The following is a 14,647-nucleotide window of genomic DNA, read 5'->3' as shown; positions in this document are numbered from 1 at the left end:
TGCTTTCAGAATTTAACAACTTTGTTTTGAGTTTAGTTGGTCTTTTTAAAAAAAAAAAAAAATAAAAAAAAAAAAATAGAATACTCTAGAATATGAAGCTGATGACATTTGCTACAGTTACATTCCACAAATTGCCCTGTGCAGAATGAGTTATTTTAAGATGTTGTCACAAGCCCTAAACCTGTTAACTGCATGCATAATAATTATGTAACAGCATTCTACGCCTTTATACAAGCTTATGTTGTAGACTTCATAACAAGTCACCAGAAGTTCAAAAACCAATCTATGAGAAATGAACAACAAGAGGCAAACGAACCAGAAGCTTGTAAAACATCAATAAACATTGCTCAGCATCCACAACACCCTCATTCCTGATATAAAAAGGAATCCATAAACAAAGCACATTTGTACCATAATCAGCATTGACACCTAAAGTTCTAGTCGCTGCTTAAGCTGCAAGACACAACATGAAGAAAAACTCATCAGCTGCTCGTCATAAGATGAAATACGGAAGCACTTATATTCACCAGCATGGAGGATTCAATAATTCCCACTTTGATACCTGTGGTCGCAAAGCCAACCATGAAAGCAATGGGATCTCTTATGGTGGAGCCTACTCACGGTCACGGCAGTATGAGCATTCTAAAATATCTCATCACAGTAGAATCAACAGCCCAACTCGTGGAAGGCCTTACCTTCATTATCATGCAAATTCCTTTGACAACCACAAGTCTTCCTTTGGCGGTGGAAATTCAGGATACGCGGAGGCCCCCAATGTCCGTCGTGAACATTCTCCTCATGGATTTTCCCAAAACATTGCAAGTTATGGAGCTTACTCAGAGGACTATGGAGGTTTCAAAGGCAATAAGCTTTTTAAACTCAACGAAAAGGAAACCATGCAGTCCCTAAATGAGCGACTTGCGTCCTACCTGGAGAAGGTTCGTACGTTAGAGCAGGAGAATGCCCAGTTGGAGAAGAAAATTTTTGAATGGTATGAGAAGAATGCTCCCAGTGCATTGCCTGACACCAGCCAATATTTCAAAACAATCGCGGAACTCCAGAACAAGGTAGCATCGTTTTTTATATTATTATTTATGTGTGTGTCTAGATAATTAGATTTGCATTGTACAATTAAAGGGAATTTTTTTTTTCAACTCAAATTTGATTGAATAAGCATAAATAAGATGCTGGTTCCCTGAACAAGAATTGCAAATGGGATCGCAGCAAGATTTGTTTTCAGTATGAAATGGACTGTTATTTTTTTGCTATTTCTCTGCTCTCCACTAGGCTGCTCTATCAGTTCTGTCCCCCAATCACACTGGTTCCTTCGACAGGGTATATCCAGGTGTGTAACTAGAGGGTAACAGCCCTGGGATTATGGGGAGGGGGGCATAATTGTGGGGAGCCCAACTACTAACCTACCCTTCTTCCGATACAGGGGACTATACTTCAGATCAGGTGTTTTTGTGGCTACAGTTGTTTTGGGTGTGAAGATCATGATGACCAAACTTGTTATATGACCCTTTTGAGATGGGCCCCAAGGCCGGGAATGGCACCAAAAGGCACAAAGGGCACCAAAGTTATGCTGGGGTGCCCCATGAATTGTAGTTATGCCACTGGATATATCGATGCGGCCTTGTGAACCAGTAGGCTTAGGGCACAGTCATTTGGCAAAGAGGTACTTAAAGGGGTCCCCTCCCAACCCTTGGAGTGTGTAGGAGCTGTGAGTGCTGAGATATCGAGCCTTTAAAATCAGCATAATACAAATCAGGAAGGAGCTGTATGTGATGTCATTACCCACAAGGCTGTGCATCAGTAGGGTGGATTTTAATAAGGCTTACACTGTTTGAGGGAGTTTTACCTTTTCAGCTGGATTTCCATTGGATGCAGGACTTTTTCCCCTTCTGAGAACTGGGTTTTCCCAGACAAACCTGCCAAGGCTGCCTTCAGCTTCACACTGGTGGTCAGTTTATTTTCACCTTACAGTTCCTCTTTAATTAAGGTATATTTCTTTATTTTTTAACAATGCACATTGCTAGACTATACTGTTGATCCTCTGCCTCTTATACTCTTAGCCATAGACCCTGAACAAGCACACAGATCAGGGGTTTCTGTCTGGAGTCTGACTGGGTTAGCCACATGCTTGTTTCAGGTGGGTGATTCAGGCTATTTACACACCAGAACGTTGCATTTAGGGAACATTATAGGGCACATAACGTGCCCCTAACATAACGCCTGGTGGTGTTGGAGCAGGACGCTACCAAGAGCCGCGTTACAAGCAGCTCTTGGTGCGCCTGCTCTGTCGGAGGCACTGCGGAGACCACTTGAGCGGAGCTCTCCGCATCACGTGGTCCCGCCAGCCAATCAGCGGCTGCTCCAAAGAGTAAACACTGCAGGTGCAGTGAATGCCAAGTAGCCATGTGCCTGGCTACGTAGCGGCCTCTCCCCGCCTCCTCTCCACCCCTAAAATAAAAAAAATTCACCCATACTGCTGCATGTGTAAACAGTCTAACGCGGCGTAGCCGCGTATAAAGTACTGCATGCAGTACGTTGTCTTGATGTGAAGCGTTACTGTGTAACGCAACGTGGGCACTGTGAAAAGCCCATTGATTTTTCATTGCTGTGCGGTGGGGGTGCGTTACAGGCTGCTCTAAAGTGCGCCTGTAACGTCCCACTGAGAAAGCAGCCACAGACATTACTGCATCCAAAGAGATCAGAAGGATGCCAGATAACTGGTATTGTTTTTTTTTTTTCTCTCCTTTTAAAGTTGGACTATACCCCCAAGACCAACATTTTAATAACTACTCTTTGTTACATAAAAGAACATTTGAAAACATTAATCTCAAGCATTACCAGTATGTAAAATCATTTACTTCACCGCATAGAGCAGTAGAAGCTTGCTTATCTCTGCTCATCGTCAAAGGAAATAATCTCCCTGGGCCTGTTCCTTTACTCTGCCCCCTTTCTCCCTCCATCTAATAAATAGACACATCGTCCTGGCAACAGCGGAGTCACTTCAGCAAAAAAGGAGGGAGGCAGAGTGTAAACATCAGCACATGGAGAATCTTGCCTTTGCTGATAAGAAAGCTTCTACTGCTCTTTGCAGTGAAAATAAACATATTTATATACTAGGAATGCTTGGGAATACTTTCAAATGTTCTTTTAAGTAACTAAGAGCAGTAACCGAACCTTACGTTTTGGGAGTAAAATTGTGCTTTTATTTTCTGTTTAAATGTACATCTATACTTACTGTTTTCCTGCCACTAGAGAATTTTAACAACGCTAAAATTATAGTGTCTTATTTTTCTGTCCAGATCTTCTCAGCCACTGTTGAGAATTCCAGGACTGCGCTGCTGATTGACAATTCCAAATGGGCAGCTGATGATTTTAGCAACAAGTAAGCATTAACCAATAGACACGGCAAAAAGGCAACGAGTATTATGGGGGTACACAGGGAATGAGACATATCTTCAGCTTAGTAAATTCATAAATTCAATGTATATGGATTATTTACTGGGAGCATCTCACAATGAGAGATTATGAATAGATATTATTATGATTTTCCTAATGAGACTTAGGATAGATATTGCTCTAACTGTTGTGCAGTACTGGGATTTCTTTTATTTAGATGAAGGTAGCAGAGATGGTCGTAGTCAGCCAACTTCGCTACGCTGGAAATACGCGTAGCTTTACGCAATTACACTTCGCCAAACTACGGCTTCAAAATCAAATATTTGCTTCGTATGTATTTCATAGACTACGCGTTAAAATATGCAATTACGCGTAGTGTGAAGCTTAGTATATGCGGATGCTTATGTCCGCATGCAGAAAATTTTACATATTAATTCCCTTTTTAAGGCTTATAAAGTGAACTCTTCTATGCGTACATTCCCCTTTCCAATATGTAAATTTGTAAGCATACAATCGCACGCGGAAAATTAGACGCGACTAACGCATTCGTAGTTCACTACGCAATACACATGTTAACTACACATAGTGGGCGTAAGCTGCGTTATTTCGTAAGCGTAGTTTTGAAACTCCACCTACGAACTACGATGCGTAGATGCGAACTACGATGCGTAAATTCGCACTGGTGTAGTTTCTGCTCATCTCTGGAAGGTAGATGTTATTGGTGGTGTTGGGAGCACCTGCCAGAGGTGTAGTGGATTTTTTTATTTTTTTTATTTATAACCTCTAAATTGCAGCATGGCTTATGTGACAACAATCATACACAGCAGTGCTGTCCAGCTCCACTCCGAGGACCGAGGTCCTCACAAATTTTCGGCACAGCTCAAATTAATTGATTAGACTGAATCAGGGAAGGTGTGGTTCTTCAATTAGAACGCCTTTCTCGATTTCTCAGTCCATCTTAAAGAGAACCAGAGATGAAGCACCCTCATGTATTTTATTACATTTATCAGTGGGAACATGACAGTAAACACCTACCCTGCTTTTAGTTTCATTGTTATCTGCTTAATTAGTCTATTAGCAACTGTAAAAAGAATCCATCGACTATTCAGTCGAGGTTTGACCTGGAATCATTATAGCTGAGTCACTCTTCTGTGGAGTCCTTTCAAGCCCAAGCCTTCCCCCTCCTGGCTTAGATCTTCTGCTTTGCATACTGAGAGCTGTGATGACTGGGAGGGGCTGCTGCTCCTGAGAGAGAAGCTCTGTGGCTGTAATATGATCCCTGTGTGCTCTGTGTGCACTAGATTCTCATAGGAATGAAACTGCAGTTATTATCAGTGACACTTCCTACAGGCAGATCATACCAAAATGAAAGCACATAGATGAAAGGCTGCATTTAGCCTAGATAGCAGCATAGTCTCATATAGCCTAGACAGCACATCAAGAACAACTCATATAACCCGGAAGGAGAAGGGATATGAGCCGGCGGCCATATTTGATTTTTCCTGGAGCAATAATGGATAAAAAACACTAAAAAAGGCACACCAGAGCGGCGAAATTATCAGGTAGAGCATTTATTCTTTACAAGCTATCGACTGATATGTTTATTTTGTGTGAAACGTTCATCTCTGGTTCCCTTTAAACACTGGCATGCATATGACCCTCGATGACTGGAGTTAGACAGGCCTGATATACAGTATGTCATATCATTGCTTTTTCTTTATTAGACTTTTAATTGGGATGGGAAAAATATGGTATCTTTGGATCCCAGAGGATTTCTTTAATATTTGATTAGCATGTTCAATAACATGTTCAAAAGGAAGGAATCCTAAGAAACTTCAAACATAATTTCAAATACAATAACAGCCAATTCCCTTTTTGTTTAAAGAGTAACTGTCAGGCTGCAAAAGCTAATTTAAACCTCTATTCTCCCGTGTTAAACAGTTTAGAAGGAAGCCAAAAAGGCAATACTGAAGTTAAAAATCTCTCTTAGTTTTGATGTGTGCTTATCAGCAAAGCTGTTAGACCCAAGCTCTTAAGAAGCCGAGAGCCGCATACCATACAGCAAAGCATTCTGGGGCCCTCCCCTCGGCTGCTATTGATAAGTTACAGGGCTCATGTTACAAAAGCAGCAGCTCACAACATTGAAAAAACTCCCTGCAGAGTACACTGCAGGAGTCCGCTATTGTTCCTAGCCACATGGCTAATTAATATTCACTGCACAGTAGTGTTTTACATTACCGATCTTTTGTGTGAGTGAATCATCAGGAAGCAGGGAGGACATGACGACACATTTGGCTTCATAGGAGACAGACAAACATGGAACCTGCCATAAGCTGTCAGGAGCATCATTCTCTGCAAATACTATATAAAACTTCTGTGAAATCCAAACGTGGACAGTGAAATGCATATGTAATGTAAGTACAGCCAATGTTTAGCTACTGATATATGTGTTTATTTTCTCTGAGACCCTATACCTAACAGCTCCTCTTTAAGAGATTACTAGAATAATGGGTAAAGAACTCGTACTGTGATGATTACATTTTCACCTGTTTATTCCAAAGGTATGATATTGAAATGAGACTGAGGAACAATGTTGAGGCCGATATAAAGGGACTTAGGAATGTTTTGGAGGGCCTGAGCATAGAAAGATCTGACCTCGAGATTCATGCTCAAGATCTTCAAGAAGAAGTTGAAGAAATTAAGAAGAACCACACAGAGGTATTGCACACAAATATGGGCATTGGGCAAGTATATTCTACATATGCAACCCACTTTTAATTGGGTTCTGGGAGCTACTGTTATGGCTTTCCACTCAAGTCCAAGAAAGCAAGCAAGCCCAGGGAATTTTAATGGAACTAAGCTCAGTTGGTGAGTCCTTCCTTAAATACTCTTACCGTAGGTAACTTAGAATATGAAAAATGAAGAAACAAGGTTTGTTTTGAGGTGTACATACAAAAAAGGTACCTGAAAATTTGGTCTCCCAATAATGGCAATAGCAAAATATGGATATTTACTACCAATATGGGTATTTATGACCAATAGTAAAATATGGCTATTTGCTACCCATATTTTAGTATTAAAGTGTAAAATATTGGTATTAAATACCAATATTTTACTATGGATAATACTAACCCTACTCTCACTCAGAACCCTCCCACCTGAAGCCTAACCTTAACCCCCCACACACACTACCTGCCTAATGCCTAAACCTAACCTGCCACACACACTACCTGCCTAATGCCTAAATCCAACCCCCAGCCCCATGTACCTGCCTAACGTGTAAACCTACCTCCCCACACACACACTACCTCCCTAATACCTAAACTCCCACTGCACACATTACCCCTCCATGCACACTACCTGCCTAATGTTTAAACCTAACCCCACCCCACACACACTGCCTAATGCCTAAACCTACTCCCCCCCCCCCCCAAACACACACACTACCCGCCTAATGCCTAAACTTAGCCCCAGTGTACACTAAAAAACACACAAATTCTTGGGCACCGCCATTGGCGCCTATTTAAATATTGGCATTTGGGTTCCCACATTGCTGCTATTTACCAGGCACCCAAATTTTAGTTCCAGTGCCCAAGTACTGATAAAATACATTGGCACCTATAGCGGAACCCGATCAGTCCACCCAACCTCTCCCAGCTACTAATACTCCCAGCCCCAACCATCCTTAAAGATTATTAATTAATGTGTACATTTATAGGAAGTGAACTCTCTCCGTGGTCAGCTGGGTGCCAGAGTTAACGTAGAAGTAAACGCAGCTCCATCTGCTGATCTCAACAAAGTTTTGTCTGATGTCCGAGAAGAATATGAGAACCTTATGGACCGGAACCTAAGAGATGTTGAAGCCATGTTTTTAACAAGGGTAATGGTACATTGCAAGAAATCATTTTCTTAGTATCCCAAAGCTCTATAACATAACGATGTTTTATGTTTTCCTTAACTTTACAGACGGAAGAACTGAGTCGCCAAGTCCAGTCAAGCTCAGAAAACCTACAGTCAGTGCAAATTGAGATAATTGATTTGAAGCGTACCGTTCAGAACCTGGAAATTGATCTGATGAGTCAGATAAACATGGTAGGTCTAAGCACTTGTTTTATAGCACATGTACTGTAAGCACAAGGCCAAATATGAATGTATGAACAGCTTTGATATGTGGATATTTGGACTATATATACAGTTATTTTGCACACTGGTGGTATCTCAAGATAGTTGGTCTCCAATTTGGTAAAACTTCTCCAAGTTTGTAAGATAGGAGTAAACATTTTTCTACAGAAGACTTCTGTGCAAAATTGTTGTTTCTTTTCACTTCTGGAATTTTACCACCTAAAAAAAGCTCTAAAAGGCAACCTATAGTGAGAAAAATATGAAGGCCACTGTTGGTGACCCTTTTCCAAAACACGTGTTCTCAACCTGTCGTCAAAACTCAACAGGAATTCCTGTTTTGTGAATTTCCTAGCAAGGAGTAAAGAACATCTTAGTTCAACACTTTTGAGAATATGTTTTAAGAATGACTTGTCTCATTTATGCTGGCTGACAATTTGTGGTTTGTTGATCGAGAAGAAGAATGCAGATAGGACATCTCAACCTTATTCTGATTTTACTGATTTTTTTAAGCATTCTTAGCCCATTTTTACTGACAACTCCTACAAATATAAATCAGTGCTCCACCACCAAGACTTTCTGTAATGTAATTTAGTCAAGGAATTATTATATTTTGCATATTTCCTTCACAGAAATCAGCTCTTGAAGAAACATTGACAGAAACAGAAGCCAACTATAGCTCAGAGCTCGCCCAGCTTCAGAAAATGATTTGCCATGCGGAAGATGAACTAGCACAAATCAGACGTGACCTAGAACGACAAAACTTAGAATATCGAACACTTATGGATCAGAAGAACCTCTTAGAGAAGGAAATTGCCACATATAAGCAACTGATTGATGGACACGACGATCAGTGAGTACTTCAGCTGCAGCATGCCTGTTTAGTCTGTTCTCATACTAAAAATTTCTCACGTACAGAAAATTTTAATTATATAGCACTAAAATCATCCATAGCACAGTAGGTACTCTGTCATGTTGCTAACTGTCCTTTACTGTAGCTCACAATCACATCTCTAGCACAACCATGGTTATATACTTTAGTTCCTCCCCTTGTCCAGCCAATATACAGGGTCTGGACAAAATAATGGAAACACTTACTACTGGAACATGTTTTAAGCAATCATACTTAACATATGTACATTTTTTGGGGGTTATTATTTTTATTTGATATGTTTAATTAAAATAGTTGTTTTTTTACAGATATTTAAACCAAAGTTGGTTATAATTAATAAAAATGGCAGATCTCTCAGACTTTCAAAGAGGCCAAATTGTTGGTGCTCTTATGACAGGTACTACTGTAACAGAAACAGCCCGAATGCTTGACATTTCAAGAGGTACTGTCTCAAAAGTAATGATTGCCTTTGAAAGACAAGGAAAAACTTCCTCAGCAAAGCACAGTTGTAGCCGAAAGTCGAACTTGTCTGAGAGTTGTGCATATAAACATAAGTGTGTAAAGCGTTAATGGCCCCATTCAATTAACTATCTCTAGGAGACCCTCACTGATGAGAAATTCTGCTATAAAACATGTTCCTAGAAGAAAATGGCTTATGAGAGCAAGAAAGAGATAAAAGGGGGAATTCCTTATCAGTGAGGGTCACACTGCAGTCACTTCCTGTCTGAGTCAGGACTGAGTCAGCCACTTACATACCTGATATTTCACTTTTTCAGGCAGAGAAAGAAAAAAGGAACACAGCATATTTATTTGTTTGCTATGCACTGTACATACCCATGTCTATCTCATTATGCCACATGTCACTTCCAGTATTCTTTCAGTAAAGTAACACATTTTCTGTCTTTTAGTCTAAAGGAAAACAGATCTGCACCAGTCCAAGACCGATCTACACAAGCCCAAACCCGATCTGCACCAGTCCAAGACCGATCTACACAAGCCCAAACCCGATCTACAGCAACCCAAGACCGATCTACAGCAACCCAAGACCGATCTACACCAGCCCAAGACAGATCTACACAAGCCCAAGACCGATCTACACCAGCCCAAGACCGATCTACACCAGCCCAAGACCGATCTATACAAGCCCAAACCAGATTTACACCAACCCAAGACCGATTTTCATCAGCCCAAACTCGATCGACACCAGGCCAAGACCGATCTACACCAGCCCAAGGCCGATCTACACCAGCCCAAGACCGAGCTCCCCCTCCAAATCCATCCAGAATTCCTAATTCTAAAGGTGAGCATAAAACTCCAAAAACATGAATTGAGAGAACGACAGAAGTACGGCAACCATCACATTTACATTGAAAGGATTTATCATGAGTAATGCACAACAGTGCTCACAGGATACTGCTCTAAAATTACTACACAAGTATTTTTGTTGGCTTAAGCTACATTACGTTTTACAGTTAGATGTAAACATGTAGTTATACAAGAGCAATACGGACAATGCTAGTATTATTTTAATCTCTGTTTATATGGTGTCAACATATCCTGCGACACCATAAAATAAAGAGTGTAATTTGTGAAGTTATGCAAGTTGTATACACACGTTGAGCACTTTATTAGGAACAACTGCATACCTACTTATTTATGTGTTCATAAAATCAGTCAATCATATGGCAGCACTGCAAGGCATAAAATCATGCACATACAATTTAGGACTGGTGGAAGGATTTTTAAACTGCTCACAACAGTCTATGCAGCATACACAGCATGGTACAAATAATAGGAAACCGAATTGCAAGAGGCATTTCTGTAGCTGGAGATGCATTGTTGGTAAAAGAGGTCAAGGCAGAATGGCCAGACAAGCCCAAGCTGACAGAAATGCTATGGTAACTTTGTTCTTTATAGCCTAAGTAGAAAGGAGAAGCCCAGTTTGATTAAAATCAGTTTCTGCTGAGGCACACAGATAGAAGGGTCAAAATTTGGCATCAGCAGCACAAAAAGAATAGGGTTGTCACTCAAAGAATTAGCAAATTATGAATTCACCTGTATTACAAAAACACAGCTCTCATGCTACAGACCAATCAATTAAAATCAGTTAAAATTACCAGCTAGTTAGAGCACTGCCATTCAGTAGGCCACACACTACAGCCTCATTCAAAACCTGCTAAGGTACTGGTATATATGTCCAGTCTCTTCAGAGAGGAGGAGAGTAGGTGGGCAGGGTTTCTATCCCAATTGGCTAATCTAGCAGTGACATGATGGTATGTGGCCGCGTGAGTTTGCTCCCCGGCGTGTCTGCATGCTAGAGGCCGCACGGGTAGAGCTGCACACTGGTTCTCCACTTCAAATGTGGCGTACGCTGAAGACACAGGGATTAATGGTGGAATCGGACAGACGGAGTGGGTGAGAGCCATGCTACCCTTAAAGTGGACCCAAATTAAAAATACAAGATTTCAGAAATAAAATCTATTTTCTAAATTATAATAAAAAATAGCACCTTTTTTTTCAGCTGCATGATGACAAATATAAAATATTTTACATTTATTGGAGGAACCCCTCCCTTCCTTTCATATTGCCGGGACAGAATCCGGCAAACTGGTGGAGGAGATAAAAAAACAAAAACAGAACACAGGCTGCTACTGATGATGTCACAGGGGAAGTGATCTCAGCTTGTGTGAGATTTCACATAGACGACCACCCTGTGAGGGAGGGTAGCTGATGAAACACACCCATGATCTAAAACCTCCTACTAATCTCAGAAGTAATGGCTGCCACCTGTATAACCCTAGTTATGAAAAGAGAAGGGTGAAAAGCATGCACTGAAATGCTCATAGGCTTGAAGGAGTGTTTATCTTTGTATGTGTCAGAGCGGTGCAACTAAATATTTAGAATTAAAAAAAAATGTTTGGTTTGGGTCTGCTTTAACCTATTGATTTCGGTGGCACAATGATTGGTGAAACCTCTTTAACATAACCACGCAACAAGCCATTTGTATTGCGCCTCATCTGCCTCCCTACAGATCTATAGAGATGGCCCAAACTGGTCTGACGGCGAATAGTTTGCGTTCAACAAGGGGTGTTTGTGTTTGCCCCCTCAGGCAAACAGATGGCGTGTTCAACCCGCCTCCTAAACATTATAATGGAACCAAACTTTGACCCCTCCTCACCTCAGAGTCAGCAGACACATGGCAGCCAATCAGCTATCCCTCCCACCTTGACCGCCCCCACCCCCCCCACCTATCAGAAAGCCAGCACAGCAGATATTTTGCATTCTGTGTTTGGCTTCTGTGCTAGGCAGATCAGGGTGAGTTTGCTGTAGATAGGGAACACATTAGTTAGGCCTGTGTCCTGTTCCCCAGTGCAGATTCTAGCTGCTACCTGAACAGCTAAGCCCTTCTTAGGGCTGGTGCATAGTTTTTCCTGCTATTGTATTGCTGCTCTGTGACCAGTGCACAAGTTGGCTGTTAGAGACAGGTCTGCTGGTCCTAGTAGTGCACCGATCATAACCCAATAATCCTTCACACCACTACTGGCATCTAGTATCCACTACTGCCCCCTGTATAAGGCCTCAGTGCAGAATCAGTATTTTTTTGGTCACTTAACTGTCAGTGAACTACCTCCGCCTCACCATAGTGTCAGGAAGACCGCAATCACCTGCACTCCCACGAACACAAGCACAGTGGCCACTACACAAAGATTGCTGCTGAGAGGACTAACATTTATGTCCTAGAGGTGTCAACTAGCAAAAAACTATGGTTTTCTCATCTAATGTTATCACTAAAGCTCTTTGCGGTTGTTTGTGGTGCATTTAACGCAGCTTTTCATCTGTCAGTGTGAAGCGCGCCTAACAGTTACACTACCCTAACGCCCTGTATGCATGCCAGACGTTTTAAAGCACTTAATTCCACAAATTTAGGAATGTACGGTGATTTCTGCCCTTTAGAGATTAAAACACGACTCTGCGTCAACTACATCATTTTTAGTGGGACCTTTGCCATGGATCCCCCTCTGGCAAGCCACGGACGGTCCAGGTGTTAGGCCCCTTGGAACAACTTTTCCATAACTTTTGTGGCCAGAAACAGTCCCTATAGGTTTAAAATGTACCTGCCACTTAAAGTCTATGGCGGTTCATCAGATTTGCATGTTCGGGCCATCACTACAGATCTATATGATATCTCTGTTCCTCTCTGAAGAGGCTGGGCATATCTACCGTTATCTGAGCAGGTTGTGAGTCAGGTTGTAGCGTGTAGCTGGCTGAATGGAAGCACTCCAACTAGCAGGCAATTTTAACTGATTTTAATTGGTTGGTCTGTATTACTATATATGTGTTTTTGTAATAAAGGTGGATTCATAATTTGCTAAAACTTTGAGTGACAACCCTATTCTTTTACATAACACAAACTTGGTCCTTGGCAGGGATGTCACTCCCCCACCTTGGGGTATTAGTGGTATAGTTATCAAAGCAGTTGAGCTGTGCAATGCACATGATTATTAACACCAGCAGCACAAATACATGGACCCATTCTGGGTAGATAGATAGATAGTGCATCTGATACATCAACTGAAATTATATTATACAAACATGGCAAACAATGTCTTTCATAAAGAGGTACATGCTGTAATAAGGTTGACAAGCACTGCTCTAGAAGATAGGCTACAGGGCTTGTTTATCATCTACCAAGGCAACAACAAGCTGGATAGTGTACTGGTTAAAGGTCCACTATCGCCAAAAAAGTAGGCAGTTAAAATCTGACAGAACCGGCAGGTTTTGGACTAGTCCAGCTCCTCATGGGGGATTGGTTTTCAACAGAATTTCCTGAACAGCAGTTGCAAAGTCGAAATGACAAAATATTGTGCAAGTGATTAGAGAGGCCGGCTGGTATCTTACTATTTTGGCAGTTAAACTGCTGTTCAGGAAATGCAAAAGAAATGCCCGAGTATCCACCATGAGGAGATGGAGTGGCCCAAAACCTATTGGCTTTGTGAGATTTTAACTGTCTACTTTTTTTGTGATAGTGGTCTTTTAAAGGGAAGGTTCAAGCAAAAAAAAAAAATGAGATTCACTTACCTGGGGCTTCTACCAGCCCCATGTAGCCATCCTGTGCCCTCATAGTCACTCACTGCTGCTCCAGTCCCCCGCTGGCAGCTTTCTGACCTCGGAGGTCAGGGCCACATTGCATACATTTTTACGCATTCCAGCTAGTGCAGGAACAAAAATTTACGCGTTTCACCACTAACGCGTAAAAATGTATGTGTTAATGTTCCTGCACTAGCGGGAATGTGTAAAAATGTACGCAATTTGGCCCTGACCTCCGAGGTCAGAAAGCTGCCAGCGGGGGACTGGAGCAGCAGTGAGTGACTACGAGGGCACAGGATGGCTGCATGGGGCTGGTAGAAGCCCCAGGTAAGTGAATCTCATTTTTTTTTTTTGCTTGGATCTTCCCTTTAAGGACTCTGCCTTTGACATGGGAGACCAGGGTTTGAATCCTGGCTAGGGTCAGTACCTATTCAGTGAGAAGTCCATGGGCAAGACTCCCTAACACTGCAGGGTGGCCCCTTGAGTACGTCCCAGTGGCTGCAGCTCTTGAGCGCTTTGAGTCCAATAGGAGAAAAGCGCTATACAAATGTTAGGATTATTATTATATTATGTCTCCAAAGACATTACATAAAAAGTAGTTTTTTTTAACTTCTTCTGGATTTTTTTCCCAGACTTTAATTGATTGTCTTACAGTGATGACAAGGTCAGGAGCCAATTAAATTGGCTCCTGACCAGTGCATGGAGCTCAGCTGACATTAGACAGCTGAAAGTAGAGGCATCGGAGTGGAAATAGGGGCGGGAACATGCAACAACAGGCAAGATCAGATTTCTGGGAAGGCCACAAAAGCCGGGTGTAATGATCTGCTCTGCTGTCTGCACAGGCAGACAGTTTTTTGACCATTTTGTAGGTCTGAGTGCTGCAGGTCCCTGGAAAGGAGACCTGTCTTCACTCTGCAACTTGCTGAGCTGCTGTTCTGGTGAGGAATTTGCATCCACTTGGCATGCAAATTGCTTAGCTGCTTCCTTTGATGGCTTGCAGTATAAATACCATTTCCTCCCAGAATCCCTTGCTGGTTATGATGGTTTGTTCCTGCTAACTTACCTGGAGTCTCAGCCCTTTGCTTACTGTTTGCTAATATTGCTATCTTAGAGTAGTTCCTTGGGAGTGCCCTAGAA

The 14,647-nt window shown here is 41.8% G+C and overlaps 1 protein-coding gene across 1 annotated transcript; it reads left to right on the top strand.

The window, feature by feature from the left end:
• Positions 1-884: 884 nt before the first annotated feature.
• LOC137542402 (keratin, type I cytoskeletal 14-like) lies at positions 885-12,281 on the top strand. Its single transcript, XM_068264287.1, has 7 exons — positions 885-1,067; positions 3,315-3,397; positions 5,973-6,129; positions 7,130-7,291; positions 7,378-7,503; positions 8,163-8,383; positions 12,251-12,281. The coding sequence occupies exons 1-7, from the start codon at positions 897-899 to the stop codon at positions 12,279-12,281; spliced, it is 951 nt and encodes a 316-aa protein (XP_068120388.1). The 5' UTR covers positions 885-896.
• The last annotated feature ends 2,366 nt before the right edge of the window (positions 12,282-14,647 follow it).

Source organism: Hyperolius riggenbachi, chromosome 12 (assembly GCF_040937935.1).
Source record: "Hyperolius riggenbachi isolate aHypRig1 chromosome 12, aHypRig1.pri, whole genome shotgun sequence".
Taxonomy (NCBI): Eukaryota; Metazoa; Chordata; class Amphibia; order Anura; family Hyperoliidae; genus Hyperolius; species Hyperolius riggenbachi.
The sequence above is the reverse complement of the archived record's forward strand: the minus strand, read 5'-3'. Positions and strand labels throughout refer to the sequence as shown.

Bases quoted from the DNA above. Each gene is read 5' to 3' on its own strand.
- LOC137542402 (XM_068264287.1), top strand. From the start codon at position 897: ATGCAGTCCCTAAATGAGCGACTTGCGTCCTACCTGGAGAAGGTTCGT. The intron at 3,398-5,972 runs GTAAGCATTAAC...TTTATTCCAAAG, and splicing joins GCTGATGATTTTAGCAACAA to GTATGATATTGAAATGAGAC. The intron at 6,130-7,129 runs GTATTGCACACA...GTACATTTATAG, and splicing joins TTAAGAAGAACCACACAGAG to GAAGTGAACTCTCTCCGTGG.